General features: G+C 41.0%; 1 protein-coding gene across 1 annotated transcript in view; it reads right to left on the reverse strand.

Moving 5' to 3' along the window:
* Window positions 1-9,286, reverse strand: part of RBBP8 (RB binding protein 8, endonuclease) — a 30,363-nt gene extending 21,077 nt beyond the window's left edge. The window contains exons 1-5 of the mRNA XM_075270623.1: window positions 9,139-9,286; window positions 7,185-7,227; window positions 4,067-4,162; window positions 1,237-1,349; window positions 428-503 (exon numbers count right to left, since the gene is read on the reverse strand). Of these exons, the coding sequence (XP_075126724.1) occupies window positions 428-503; window positions 1,237-1,349; window positions 4,067-4,162; window positions 7,185-7,227; window positions 9,139-9,256 (446 nt within the window). The 5' untranslated portion in view covers window positions 9,257-9,286. The remainder of the gene's footprint in view (window positions 1-427; window positions 504-1,236; window positions 1,350-4,066; window positions 4,163-7,184; window positions 7,228-9,138) is intronic.
* Between the last annotated feature and the right edge of the window lie 6,228 nt (window positions 9,287-15,514).

The raw sequence follows: 15,514 nt of genomic DNA on the forward strand, positions 1-15,514 counted from the left end.
TTTCATATTCATAGAATGATGATCACCTCAACAGTGTTTCTTAGACCTGACAGAGTATCTTAAAGCACTAACAAGAAAGTTCAGAATATCCCATAAAATTAAATTTTATTTTAATGCAAAATTGCCCAACCCTGCATGAGAATGGAGTGCTGGGTGCCACATTCATAAAATGAAAGCCAGGTAACTGCTTTAAAAAAACAGATGGGGGAATAATATTTAGAGTTAACAGTATTTTAAAGGGGTTTTCCTAGAATAAACACTTATAGGGTAAGTGATTAAGGATCTCACTTTATGATCATGACACCATTCTCCCATAACTGAATGGAGTGGCATGCACGCAGCTGCTCCATTCTAGGTCTACGAGAATGAAGGAGATAGTCAAATTACAATGTATGTCTTAAGGATAACACTTGAATGTAATACTTACTCAGCTGCCTTCTGCAAGTGTTCAACTTGTTTTGAAAGCCTCTTGTTCTCATCCTGCAATGTGTTCTTGTCATCCACTGCAGTGAAACATTAATAAACATGTTGCAGCACATTCTGGTAATTCAAAGAGGTTTTCTAAAACGCAATATGGATGATCTATCCTTAGAACAGGCTCTCAATAGCAGATTGGTGGGAATCTGATAAGTGGTAACTCCACCATTGAACTGTATGAAGGACGTGGTTCAAAGAGCTACAGTCTAGCTAGGAAAACATAAAGGGTGTGTGTGAGAATTTGGGGGGGGGGGGGGGGGGTAGTGGGGCAGCTCCGGGTGCAGACCAAGGAATCATGGCAGTTGTAGGAACAGGAAAATGCTGATGTAAACAAATACAAAGGATGCCAGGAGCTCCCAGAGAACACAGAAATCACTCAAAACACTGCTAAAGGCATTTTGGTGCACTTATTAACCTAATAATAGCAATAACTGACCTTTTTTTTACCTGAAAAAACCCTTAAGGCTAAGGCCCCACATTGTGGAAACACAGCTTTTTTTTGTTGTTGGAGATTTTGTTGCACTTTTTTTGAGCCAAAGCCAGGAATGGATTGAACAGAAGGTAGTATAAGTATAAGGACTTCCTATATATTGCTCATTCCTTTAGAAGCCATTCTTGGCAGTGGCTTAAAAAAACACAACAAAATCTGCAACAAAAAAAAGCTGCGCTTCCGCAATGTGGGGCCTTAGCCTTAAAGGGTACAAGGTACATACCACATTATATAAGGCAATCTATAAAAAGGAAAAAAAGATTTCTCACTAAGCTCTGTGATAAGTTTCAGGTTCTGTTGTCTGATGTTCTCGAATTCCTGCTGCTTCTTCCTCATGTGCTCCTCTGTTACTGCACAGCGGTCACAAAGTCCAGCCCGTAACCTAGATGAAAGAAAAACGATCATCAGCACCAAAGCCAGTCATATAGGATAAGTAAATGACCTTTACTTGTGCTTCAATGACAACCACAGATTGTTCATACATCAAAACTGTTCACTATTCAAGACTTTTAGGGTGCGCATATTGATATAGATGGGGATTTAGACCCCTACAATGTGTCAATAGCTGGAGAGTCACAGACTTCATTTTGGAATTATTTTACTAAAAAGTTTTACCGAAAAGGAAAGTTTCAAATAGAGTTGGGTGGTTTTCCAAGGAGTGCCGGTCACACAAACGTACTGGCGCTTTATTCACAAGAAGGCTTCAGGGCAGCAGTTCTAAACCTTACTAATACCACGACCCTTTAATACAGCTCTTCATGTTGTGGTGACCCCCCATCCCCGAACCATAATTAATTTTTTACCTACAATACCGCTGCTTTTAACAGAGTATCACAATAGTGGCTCTCTTCCCATGTGTGACTGGTCTCCATAAGTACATTGTGTCACCAACCCTGTCACATGCACCTGTATTTGTACAGGGTGTATGTGATGAGGTTGGAGCAATGAAGTCCTCACGCTGGGTACTCATACGTGGGCGTATTTGCATGTTCCCGGACCTGCCTGAAGACTGATAGAGGAGCAGTATCTCGGTTCCTAAGACCATTGTAAATATGTGTTTTCCATTTGTCTTAGGCGACCTATGTGAAAAGCTCATTTGACCCCAAAAGGGGTTGCGACCCATAGGTTAAGAACCGCTGCTTTAAGGGGACTTTTAGTACCCTGTTCTACTGGTCTTTGTGGAATTGATGCTCTGTCCTCAATGATCAGATAAATCAGCTTATATTTTTCTATCTACTGCATTTTTTGACACAGGGATGCCTAATTTTTTCTTTTACTTTCAGAAACCAATTTTTAAAACGTATTTCCATACAGCTCTGCCACAATCAATAGATTGCTTCTACCATGGAGTACAATACTACTGTATTGCAGCTTATAGTAATAGTTATATACTATAGCAGGAAAGGGCTCCTGGTTGCAACACGGCTCCCACAATCTTGAAGTGCAGGTTTTGTTTTCAGATTTTTGGGTAGTGGTGGGGGTTAAGTGCCTGCGATCAGAGAGGTCTCTGATCGCAGGCACGGCTGCACACACTCTTCTGTGTGAAACCTGGAAGATATCAAGTAAATCGAATGAGACGGTTCTGTTAAACAGAATTGTCAAACATTCTGTACAAATAAATCAAATAAGTTGATTAAATGCCCGGCTCTAACTTCTAATATTTTTTTGGAAATGAACAGTTCAGGTGAATGAAAGAAACGTTGTAATATATCTTATCAGAGGAAAATGCTCCTATTTGCTGTAATCAGCTCCTCTCCTGTCTGGCAATCTGCTGAATTCAGTGAGAAATCATTCTTCACTGAACACAGGCAGCAGTTCATACAACTCTATAGGGAGGGGGGGGGTGGAGTAAGTGAGGAGCCGAAAGATGCAGGGCAGATTACACAAAGAGCTCCCTCTCACCAGAGCTTTATTTACATCTATTACTGTTATAAAAGAAAGACATCTTGCTCTGTCCTCCAAGCATCTTGTTCCTCTCTGCTAGCTTCTGCCTCACTGGCTCCTCCTTTTGCTCACCGTCTCCTTACCATAGACCTCAATGTAATCTGATGTGTGAGTGCGCTAAACAGACTACAGAGCAAAGACAGATCTGTCTGAGATGAGCAGTTTGCCAGGAAGGCGAGTAGCTGCGAACAGCGGAGTAACATCTTATCAGAGAAAAAGTCCCATTTTTTTCACAGCAAAACATACCTATCTGACAGATTCATACACAAAATCTGACCAAAGGCTATAAAGAAGTCACCGAGCAGGTTTGCTAGAAAACCTGTCTATTCCAACTTTTTAGAGATGTGCTTAAAGGAATTCTACCATTAAACTACCTTTTTTTTTTCTAATGAATACGTCAGAATAGCCTTAAGAAAGGCTATTCGTCTCCTACCTTTAGACGTGGTCTCCACCGTTCCGTTCCGTAGAAATACCAGTTTTTAACCGGTATGCAAATGAGCTCTCTGCAGCAATGAGGGCGGGCCCCAGCGCTGAAACACCAATGAGCGCATTCCCATTGCTGCCCAGAGCTCTTTCCTGCGCCGCCTCCTTCTTCTGCACAACTCCGCGCCTCTTCTGGCTTCTCTTGCTCTTGTAGTTCTATACAGGAGCATAGAGAGGCCACCCCAAAATGGCCGCCGGCCAGTTCCTGTATTGAACTGCAAGAGTGGCTACCCCAAAATGGCCGCCGGCCAGCTCCTGTATTGAACTGCAAGAGCGGCTACCCAAAAATGGCCGCCGGGTTGCCTCTCTATGCTCCTGTAAAGAACTACAAGAGCAAGAGAAGCCAGAAGAGACGGAGTTGTGCAGAAGAAGGAGGCGGCGCAGGAAAGAGCTCTCGGGCAGCAATGGGGATGCGCTCATCGGCCTTTCAGCGCTGGGCCCACCCTCATTGCTGCGGAGAGCTCATTTGCATACCGGTTAAAACCGGTATTTCTACAGAACGGCGCGGCGGAGACCACGTCTAAAGGTAGGAGACGAATAGCCTTTCTTAAGGCTATTCCGACGTGATAATTAGAAAAAAAAAGTAGTTTAATGGTAGAATCCCTTTAAGTGTACAGTCTGCAATTCTCTAGCAAAACATTAACAAGAAAAAAAGAAAAAAAAAGTGCTTACCGGTCCTCAAGGACTTTTATAGTGTCATGAAGTGCCTTCTGCTGCTCCCTTAGCTGCTGGTTTTTAGTGTAAAATTCTTCAAGTCTCTGGGCATCCCTATTTACACAAAATAAAAAGTAATTGAATTGTTAGTTGAGAGTTGAATAATATCGGTCGACGCTCTTCTGGGTCTTTTTTTCTGAATGTCTGGAAGCCACGTGAGCATTAGGGTGAGCTCACACTACAGTTACTCAATGTCACAGAATAGAGCAATGGACATTAAAAGGGGTTATCCAGTTTTTAAAGAATATGGGCCAAATAACAGGATGCAAAACACTTTCTAATATATATCCTGTTTAAATTTGGCACCGATTTATCAGATTTATTTTCATGGCATTGACTTCAGACTGAACTTTCATTTGCAAGCTTTTTATGCTTACAAGAGGGATAGTCATACCACACAGAATACGTAATGATTCGTGTTTAACATGTATCATTTTTAAGCACTTTTTTTTCTAAAGAATATTAGAAGGTTTATAAGTTTAGCAGCAATTTTTCATATTTTCAAGAAAATTTCTAAAACCTGCTACTTAAATGGACTAGTTCAGTTCTGTAGTGGTTTGGGGGACCTAAACGTTAGAAAGCCTTCCATGCACCACCCTATTTTTTAGAAAATTGCACCATTTAAAGTATTCAAAACACTATTTAGAAACTTTGCATTAATTCTTATGAAAATTCTGAAGAGTTAAAGTGAATACCTAAACTGCTTATCTAAACTAAGATTAAGTAAACTAAGACTGCCTGCCTACACTAAACTATTTATGGGCAGTAATTAGGAGTGTTTTATGTCTTTATGACACACAGGCTACAGCAGTAATTCTCTCCCTCTGCCTACATGGGAGGAATATGCTAATCTGTCTCCCAAGATGTAAATAGGGAGACAGTGCCTCTGTTATGCTGCCCTCTATAGGAAGCACCCTGAACACCATGCCCGACTTTCCCAGAAGCCTTTACTGCATAATGTGGGCTTTATACCAAGTCAATTTCTCAGCTACGGACGGCCGTTTCGGTATAAAGCCCACATTATGCAGTAAAGGCTTCTAGGAAAGTCAGGCATCATGTTCAGGGTGCTTCCTATAGAGGGTGGCATAACAGAGGCACTGTCTACCTATTTACATCTTGACAGACAGATTTGCATATTCCTCCCATGTTCCCTTGCAGTGGAGCATCTATGGCTGTATAAATCTCCACACACCTAATAAGTGGTTTCTCCTTAATGAGGAACATTATCCCCCATAATCTGGTCTCTCTGCCTAGAGTATGATCCGACAGGGAGCAGAAACAGTTACAAGTAGCATTAGGTGCAGATGTCTTCTCTCAGTACTGAGGTTGCTAGCAGCAGCCAGTGTGGAGAGATGCATGGAAAACAGGGCAGCAATGGGCAGTTTTATTACAGCCCTTAAAAGGGTTGTCTCAGAATATACAGTTTTAAGCAAGGATGCAGTGGAAGGTAGGTAGGTTTAAACACATACACAAAAAAACAAAACAAAACACACTGTCACTTGTCTGGTCCATCAGCGGCCTGAAGCTTCTTCTGGTGGAACGCCTCACCTCACATGACCGCTGAGGTCAAGCAGGAAAGACGCCAAGACATTATTCACATACGTCTTGTGTCCTTTCCATTGGTTGGTGATAAACCTCAGCGGTCATGTGAGATGAGGACTTCCATCAGAAAACGACTCTTGGAGCAGCAGGACCTGACTGCAGTAAGAGACACTAGAGTACTGAAGACAAGAAAGTAGGGTCCCCCACCCCTTTGCTCAAAACTGTATATTCAGGACAACCCCCTTATCTTAACTGGCTGAAAGTACAAGTATCAGGTCTGCAGCCCGTTGATTCACGAGAGCTGGTTGGGAAAAAGTTAAAAGAACGATGCAAACGGAGTCTCCTCTGTCGAGTGTCCATCTGCATTCACCCCTATGTAAAGAAAAACAATGTGTAAGGCTTCTTTCACCAAGTTTTTAACTTTTCTGATGGAAGAAAAAGTCCTGCATGTAAGATATTTCCTTCCATTACAAAGGTAAAGAAACATGACAGGAGACACCATCCGTCATCTTATTTACCTTATGGTCAATGGGAACAGACACAGACATTCCTATGTCATATGAGAGCAAGAGATTAATAACTGTAGTGTGAACATACCCTAATTCAAGAAAGAGTTTATATAAGCAATTTATTGATCTAAATCCAAACTTAGAGGTCAAAAAGAAACTAATGCCAACTTCTGTCAGGAAATGAGTTTCTTGAATTCACAAATTAAGTTACAAAAAAGTTAGATAAAACTTCAAGAAATGTCCTCCAAGTACAGCTGAATTATAATAATAATAATAATAATAATAATAATAGTAGTAGTAATAATAATAATAATAAATAATACACAAAAAGCTATTACAGCATTTAATATATCAGAACACATATATAATAATTCCCTAGATATGGTCATGCTTCATGTACAGTGAGTGACAATTTGGCACAGATGTGCACCGGCAATCATGGTTTGTGACCCAGTCTCAGAGATCATTAGATTCAATGGGAAAGCTTGGAAAAACATAAGGCATTCATTGTCGTGCTGGTTATCAGCTCTGAAATATTAAACCTCAGGTATTCAGCAAGGGTCAGTGAGAACAAGAATGCCTATATACAGCTATTGTATCTACAATGGGGCGCTTGTCAAGAGTCTCAGGCAAACAATAATTAAGGCATCTGGTGTGGTATGCATTAGGTCACAAATGAAGAGATCTCATAATATTCAGCTCTTACAGACAGTAGGACTGACTTCATCATGTGAAGTGTAAAAGTTTATGATTACCAAATTCATATAAATGCAAATTACAGGAATTACTCAAATGTGACCATAGTCTAGAGTTTACCACAGATGTATCCTCACAGCTGACCAGAAACCTTTGGGATGTCATGAGCTCATCTGCAGAGAACGAGCGACTACATAGAGATTTACATAATGGATGACTGCTGGTACTTGTAGTTCAGCAGGAGGCTGTGTGGTCTTGTTCGTTGCTGAGCTATTGATCTGCATCTGTCATTTTACAAGGCTATAGGATTCTACATTGTTAGAACTTACAAACATCTTTGAGTCTTCAACTTGTTAACTTTCATTTGAAGCTCTAGAGCAAAAGAAAAATATTGACATTAAAAGGCAAGATAAGAAAATTTTGAAACAGAAGGCAACTGAAGACAGAGCATGACTGTCACAAGGATGTGTGCAAGAGAACATGTGCCAATATATGCAAGAGAGTTAGATAGGACACATGCAAATCAGAATCTAAAACTGGCTGTGATGTGGTCATGTGATTCATGGGACAACCTCCAACAGCAACAAAAAATAAATAAATAAATAAATACATGTGTGTGTAATAAATATATGTTATTGCAAATAGGCTGATGATGGCCAATCATTACCAACACTCCGAAACTTGCCAATATATTTTTGGCAGACAAAATCTGACTGGCTCTGTCATTCTATAATATAGCTTAAGGCTTGGTTGACATCACACCAATTGTGAAGCCCCAATGCATGTGACTGTATACCATACCAGATGCATAATCCATAGGCCCTGATATAAATAGATTCTTGTCTGGCATAGGCCCCAAGGACACTCTTGGCATCTGTCAGGTCTAAACCAGTCCTTTGTTTGCACCAGGATAATATGTGGCATGTGTCTCAGTTTAGGGCTGGCCGATTAATTTAAAATAACTAAAACCAAATGTCAACCTAGATAACTGACGTGATTTTGTTCAAGTAGGATATTCTGGGTTTGGTTATTACAATATTTGCAGTTTAGTTTGGGCCAGGGGGGATGTGAGGAAACACAAAAACCAGTGGTACTTACCTCTCTGCCACGCCTCCATGCTGGCTCTTCTGGCTGATGTCATGTGGCATCTCAACGCTTGCGGCTATGCATCATAACATCATGTGACTCTGAGGCCCATTCAGCAATCTCTGATGTCAGCCAGATAGCATGGAGGTGTGCCATATATGTGAGTACCACTGTTTTTTGGGTTTTTTTTATGTTTCCTCAACTCCTTGATGCCCGCGATTTCCTAATTCAGTCCCGATTCCTCCTCCTCCATCATATTTATTATACTCTAGTCCGGCTGCATAGAATGAGGGTCTCCAGCTCTACTAATGGTTTTAGATGCTCCTCTGAAATGGGTTCCTACTTCCACTGTATATGGTCCTGCTCTAAAGTCTTCCTATAACTGGCTCCAACTTAACAAATATGTTCCCCCTTATACCATTAACTACCTTAACAGCAAGTGTCCCCATAAATTTGAAAAGATATGGGCATGCTGGCTAGAAATAACAGACTGCTACCTCATGGTTCTTGGGGGTCTTGGGTGGGGGACAGAACATGTGTGAATTGTGGATGATTGGTAGTGTGTGACTCAGTGATACAAATGGCTTCCATCTGCAGTCCTGCTCTATCTTGTGTATTGCCGCTTTTGTGGGAACATTTCTGGAAACTACTGAGTCTTTATTCATTTATATAGTGTTAGTTGGTTGTCTGCTGTTACTTTTTAATTGATACTAAAGTATGGCATGACCCCAACAGATTTAAAGTCATTGGTGCAGGTTTATGGGCATAAATGACGCCTGAAACCTATGCCAAATATGTGCTGGTGTCGATTTGATTTCACTGTATACACAACTAGGTGGAGCTTGTGTCTCCATATAAATGAGGTGGAACCCTCCACTGGTGCAGGAGATATAAGGCTGGTATTGAAAACGCCAGTCTTCATAAATCTTGCCATGTGTAGTTACAGTACATTTTAATAATTAATTCCTACATATTTTAGCACAGGCACTTCATGTATTAACTGGTTAGAAAATGACTAACTGGTTAGAGCTAGTTATATCCATTTTTATGAGCACCTTCCAAATACAATGTGAGATAGATATTTTTTTTTTTCTTTAAATAAACACCATACCAATACATTAAATTTCAATATAGGGTTTAGGTTCCAACTTACGAGATTACGTTCCAGTGTAATGTAATGAAATTAAATATTGTTACCTTGCAGCTCTTTATCATGACAGTCCTTTAACTTTGTCCACAGTTCCTTAAACAAGTCAGTGGCGCTAAGAATTTCAGTAGAGCTTGGACTGCCACAGCTGCTTCCTGAAATATTCATCTTCGGACAGTCAGCACTGATCACTCGCTCTCACACCGCTGCAATCACATAGCTCTGTTTTCTGCTGCAAATAATGCAGGAAACCTGTACATTGATATAAAGTTATACATTAGGCAGCTAACCTTACAGCCTGGGATACATAACTACAGCTAACCACAAAGATAAGGCCACATGGCACCTTTGTTTGTTAAACAGGAAGATCACAATGTCACAAGGCAATATTGCATCTAATCATTGTCAATAGGGTTGCACTGTGATAAGTGATATAATGTAATAATTCCAAAAAGCCCGAGCCTGCTGGATTTTTGGACACAGACCTCAATGTAATACATGTGTGAACGCACCTCTCGTGACCAGTCAAATCGTACTTCTAAAATATTGTTTGTTTGGTTTTTTTTTAGACTTGATGGTGAGCAACCAAATTTGCAGTGTAGCCCCGAGGGGCATTCCAGGGAACATTTATGGCACATAAAACATCTGATAGGTGAGACTTTTATTAGAGACTCTGAGCAAAGGAGAGGGCTGCATATTATGCCATCTATGGAAGGATATGGAGAGTGACAGTAATAGGCAAACAAATTACTGCTGTAACATGCAGTGATGGAAACAATGGCTTTCCTCACCTTTTGTATGACATTTCTGTTGTAAATTTCTTTTTTTTTTTGATCTGTAATTTTTTATAAATTTTTCAACAAAATATACAACAATAAAAAAGATACATAAGTGATACCATAGATTGTAAGCCCTCTACCCCACTGTGCCAGTCGGTCACTGTTAGTATTATATCTACCTGTATATTCTGTGTATTGTATGTCACCTCCAAATGTAAAGCACCATGGAATTAATGGTGCTATATAAATAAATAATAATAATAATAATAATAATACCAGCAATACAAGAAAAAAAACAAAACCCTAAAACAGTCGCGGCCTTTCATGACCGCACACACCAACTAACATATCAAACGGAACAAACAAAGGACATCAGACAAAACCAGGGGAAGAAACAGAAAAGGGGGCAAGACAAGGGAAACACAGGTGAGCAAGAGAGAGAGAAAGTCAAAAACCATGTGTGATACAGTAAGCATCCCAGGACGACCAGATGGAAAAGTCCTCCACCGTATGATTCAGTGTGGCTGTCATATACTCGAGGCTGCGCACATCCTTTAGGCGTGTAATCAATTCAGAGCTGGAAGGGGGAAGTACGTCCTTCCAATGACGGGCAATAAGGTTTTTCGCTGCAGTACACAAATATAGGAACAAACGAGAGGTCTTTTTGCCCAGTTGCCTGGGAGGAAGATTAAGCAAATAGACCATTGGGTCTAATGGGACACCCCGGACAAAAACACCTTCTATAATAAGTTGTATCTCCTCCCAAAAAGGGCAGAGAAGGGGACAATCCCAAAATATGTGGTATACCGAGCCCAATGAAGATTGATTTGTTGTAAATTTCTATACACTCATGAAACTCAGCGGAAATATTTTATTCTTAAAGGGGATGGCTGGGATTTACACAAATTTGAGCAAGTACATGGAAAGATGAAATACTTCCTTATACACAACTGTTCAATCCAGCACTGCTTCAGTGGTCCCTGCCAGTCTCTGCTTCCCTCCAGCAGCAGTCATGTGAATGATGTCCAGCATGTGATCACCACAGGAAGTAACCAGAGAAGGCTAGGAGGTTTTTGATATTTTTTTTTTAAATCGTAACCAAACTATTTAAATCTTGCCAAATATGTGAAATATAGGTTCGCTCTAACATTTACTGTTTGCAACCCTTTAATTATTCATGATATGGGTTTCTCCATTTTTATACTTGCTACTTTTAACCCCTAACGTCAGCTATTTCCCTGCTCGCTCACTGGTTTCGGCCCTAAATAGTAAACCTGTCACGTGACTGACAGACAATGATGAAAGAGCGGCCGTATAGAGTTAAATCAGCTGGCAATCTTTTGCCTGTATTTGAACCCTACAATTTGTACAGTGCTGTGGAATATGTTGGCGCTATAGAAATAAAATTTATTATGGCAACATTAAGTCAAGGGCTACACTGAGTTTTTACAAAAATACTGATTGATTTTAACTATTTAGTGACAGCTGCAGCACACAAGATTGCATTCAACTGGACTACACCTAAATAGTTAAAGGGGTTGTCCAGGGAGTATTGCACAGTATTGTAAGCAGCCATTTTCTTGTGGCTGAGGCCTAGAAGTTTGAAGCCACCGCCGAAAGAAGACGCATGAAGCGCCTATTCCAGAAGAAGATGGAGGCGGCGCTGGAGAGTTCTCTCGCAGCATTGGGGCCCACCCCCAGTGCTGCAAGAGAACTCATTCGCATACCGACAAAAATCTGATTATATACTGAAAGGCCGCCCAGAGAAGACATCTAAAGGTAGGAGAAGAATAGCCTTTCTTAGGGCTAGTTCACAAGGAGGTAATGAAGCAGATTTTGCCTCAAAATCTGCCTCCATACAATGGTGGTCTACGGAGACTGCTAGCTTTTTTTTTTGTCTGCTAGCAGAAAAAAAGAAGCGACATGACCTTTCATTAGGTGGATTCCACCTGAGGAAAGCAATAGAAGTGAATGGGAGGCGAAAAATGCCTAGCGGTTTTTGCAAAAAAAAAAAGCCTAGCTATTTTTTTTTCTGCAAACCTCGACCGAAAATGGAGCGTTTTTCTTTTTACAGTCCATTCACGCCTCAAAGTCAAAAAACCACTTTCTAATTAGGAAGCGTTTTTTTTCCAGGCCCAAAATAAGCCAGGATTTTACGTGTGAACTAGCCCTTTATATAAATAAAAATTTATTATTATTATTAAAGCTATTCCTACGTGTTGGGACAAAAAAAAATTTGACTTTTAATGATAGGACCCCTTTAATGCTGTTGCAGTTTTCAGCGGTGTGTTAAAAGTTCCTGCAACAGATTTCGTAGGAGCAATATGTGTGTGTATGTATATGTGTGTGTGTATATATACTGTATATATGTACACACTTGAGCATAACACAACAACGTGCACATGAAAGAGCAGAAGCTAAGGACCAGCAGTCACGTGCCTTCCCATTCTCTTCTGTAGGGTCACTAGGTATTGGGGCAGGGCACTTACAAGTCTGCCTATACACAGGATACATTGTCCCCTGTGAGACATGGCCACCATGTGTTCTCTGCTTCCTTATGGTCACACACACTGCACACAATACGCTAGAAGAGCCGTCCAGAAGCCGCAGAGCACAGTCCCGGCTGCATCCCGTACCTCATACACACACCGCGGCTTCTCATCTCCAGCTGACTGTGCCTGGCGGGAAATCCAAAACGCAGGAACGTAAAGCAGCAGCTGCCGCTCACAGCTCATTGTACTACGGGACACTCACTAGCTGCAGACTGACGTGCGCTGCACCGCCCCCAGCCATGCTGCGCATGCGTGACGTGCTTGCGTTGCTCTGTTTGTCTATCCCGCTGGTCACAGCTTCTAGTCAGCGCTATAGCGGAGGAATGAGCGGTGTCCTGTGTCAGTATCATGTATCATATACCGTGGCCACTGTCTGCGAGCTCTGGTCGTGAGAATAAACCTACGTGCGGATCTAAACTTTCAGAAAACTTTAGATTTTCTGTCAGTATTTGTGTCATTAATTCTGCTTCTCACTGTGTATGGAGTGGGGGATTGTGTAATATAACAGAAAATAATGGGGAGGGTCACCTCAAAGGGCTAGATCCAAAAAAACCTAGAAACTGTATATAAATCTCCCTATCCAGACTGTTTTCTACAAGTGATATCTGTATATCCAGAAGGCAGACAATATCATATGACAGATGGGACTCTCTGCTTTCATATGGCACCAGAATCAAGTCTCTCCAGTTTCTTCATTTTACGCAGGCCCTACACCATACACAATGAGAAGGAGACGACAGCTCTCAACAGAAAAGATAGGGAACGAGTGAAAAAGGTGACAAAATACATAAAACAGTATATTACAAAATGTATTACTGACAAAAAAGCTGGCAGAAAATCAAGAGTTCTCTGGAAGTTTAATTACCCTTTAAATCGGAATACGGTTTGTCCTCCATAGGTGCCCATTTAAAAAAAAAAAAAAAGCATATGCTGAGTAGTATATACGGGTGCAATATACTGCATGCAACGGTGTAGAATAGCACAGCTTCCTGTGCTATTCTGTATGGTGAAAAATGCAAATACTCAATGTTGTCCACCCAACCAGAGACATCTATAGCTTCTGTCGGGTGAGGGGAAGCCTACAAGTCCACTTAGCACGTGTTGCAAAAGCATAGGCTAGGTTCATATTATGTACTCACCAGGGCTGTGGACCAAACCTGCAATTACTCTGTTTTTCTACAGCTCAATTCCTTTATTAATAGGTTGACAGCTATAGTCAGAAGCCGTAAAAATCTTTTAATATGTTAAAAGGAACCTGGCAGAGCAATTTTGGACACTAAACCACCCACAGGTACATGCAGAATGAGGCCGGGGTCTACACCTTCACTATAGAACAGAACAGGCAGTGACAGCACCAGAGATAGGTCCAATGAGACTCATCGGTCTTATCTCTAGGTGAGGCTAAGTTCACATCTGCACTGGAGTTTTAGTTGGAGACTCTGCCACAGAAACAAAAAAAATAAATAAATTGTCCGAGAGAAAACTCTTGCACTTTTTCTCTCCATCAATTTCAATTTTGAAACCATGGACCCCATTATATAGTCAATGGGGTCCACTGATGTCAGTGTATAACTGATAAAACAGCGGTCCCCTTGCTGACCTGAACTCCAGAAAGACTGGCTCAGATGTGAATCTAGAGGTTGTCAAGGTTAAAATTGTATTTTTTTAATTAGGCTGGCAGAGGTGAACAAAAATAAAGGCAAAACATACTCACCTGTCCCCAATGCTCTGGTGTTCTCCCAGAACGGTCCGGTCCTGCTGCTCAGCTGTCTTCTTTTGCGGAAGTCCTCGCCAGCTGTGACGTCTTGGGTCCCTTCCAAATTGGCCTCAGCGGCCTAAGGAAGGGATTCAGGAATGTCAGAGGTAGTGATGCCCCATGTCCTTCACTGAGGCTGCTGTCACATGTGGGAAAACAGAGGAGTGAACTGTACCCGGAAACACTGGAGCACAGGACAGGTGAGTATATTTTTTTGTTGGTTTTTTTCACCTCCACCAGCCTAATTGAAAAAAATGTAAATTTTAGCCTGAACATCCCCTTTAAGTATAAAACCTTTATATTTTTAATTCCATTGTGGATTGTGTTATAAGGACTTGTAGGCAGTGGTGTAACTAAATTCTTGTGGGCCCAGTTGCAATCTTTTGTCCGGGGCCCCCTACCTTATACCTACAGAGAATTCTTGATAGTGATGGTTACGGGTCCTAAGGAGTTAAATCACCCTTAGTGTGGTTAGGGGTAATCTGTGGGTCTCCTTGGCTTATCGGCCTGATGGAATCTGCAATCTCAATACTGATGCCAGTGCTTATGGGCCCCCTAAGGCTCCTGAGCCCCGGTGTGTGACTGCTCACTCTGCACCCCTGCTTGTGGGTAGTTTTGTGTCCCAAATCTTCCTGACAGGTTACCTTTAAGTACCTGTCAGGAAGATCTCCCACAAGTCCTTACAACACAATCCACAACTGCATTAAAAATAAAAAGGCTTTATACTTAAAGGGGATGTCCACTGTACAATTTTATATGTAACAACTATACATCTAATTACTTATACAATATCACTAATTGGAAATAATTAATCATTTCATTATTTCAATCATTAATCACCAATCTATATCTATTGTGTATGGCCAGCTTTAGGATTGCTGCTCGGCATGGCAGGGGCTTTGGCGCTATCCTCAGGATAATCTGATAGAATGACAGGATTGCATTGTCATACATTTTTAGAATATTTAAAACTTATTCAAATAAAGAAAATATTAAGTTACGACTTTTGAGTCTACAAATGTAAAGGGGATTTACTTAGAGACATTGTCAAAAGTGACAACTCTTATAAAGCTATTGAGATGTCCCAAGACCACGAATACTTCTTCTTTCTTGTCTGTACAAAGGCCTATATAAATATCTGAAGGTATATATAGTTCTAAGTAGTGTTATGTGTCACCTGCAGAAAGCAGAGATCATTCATGTCAGCCATTCTCTGTTTTGCCTATGAAAATGACTGGACAAACTGGAAGGACGTCTTGAGTACAGAACACTCCTAGACAGTAAAAGTGTGGGAAAAAACGAAGCAGACATTCATACAAGCTGCACCACTTTTACATAC

This window comes from Leptodactylus fuscus, chromosome 4 (assembly GCF_031893055.1).
Source record: "Leptodactylus fuscus isolate aLepFus1 chromosome 4, aLepFus1.hap2, whole genome shotgun sequence".
Taxonomy (NCBI): domain Eukaryota; kingdom Metazoa; phylum Chordata; class Amphibia; order Anura; family Leptodactylidae; genus Leptodactylus; species Leptodactylus fuscus.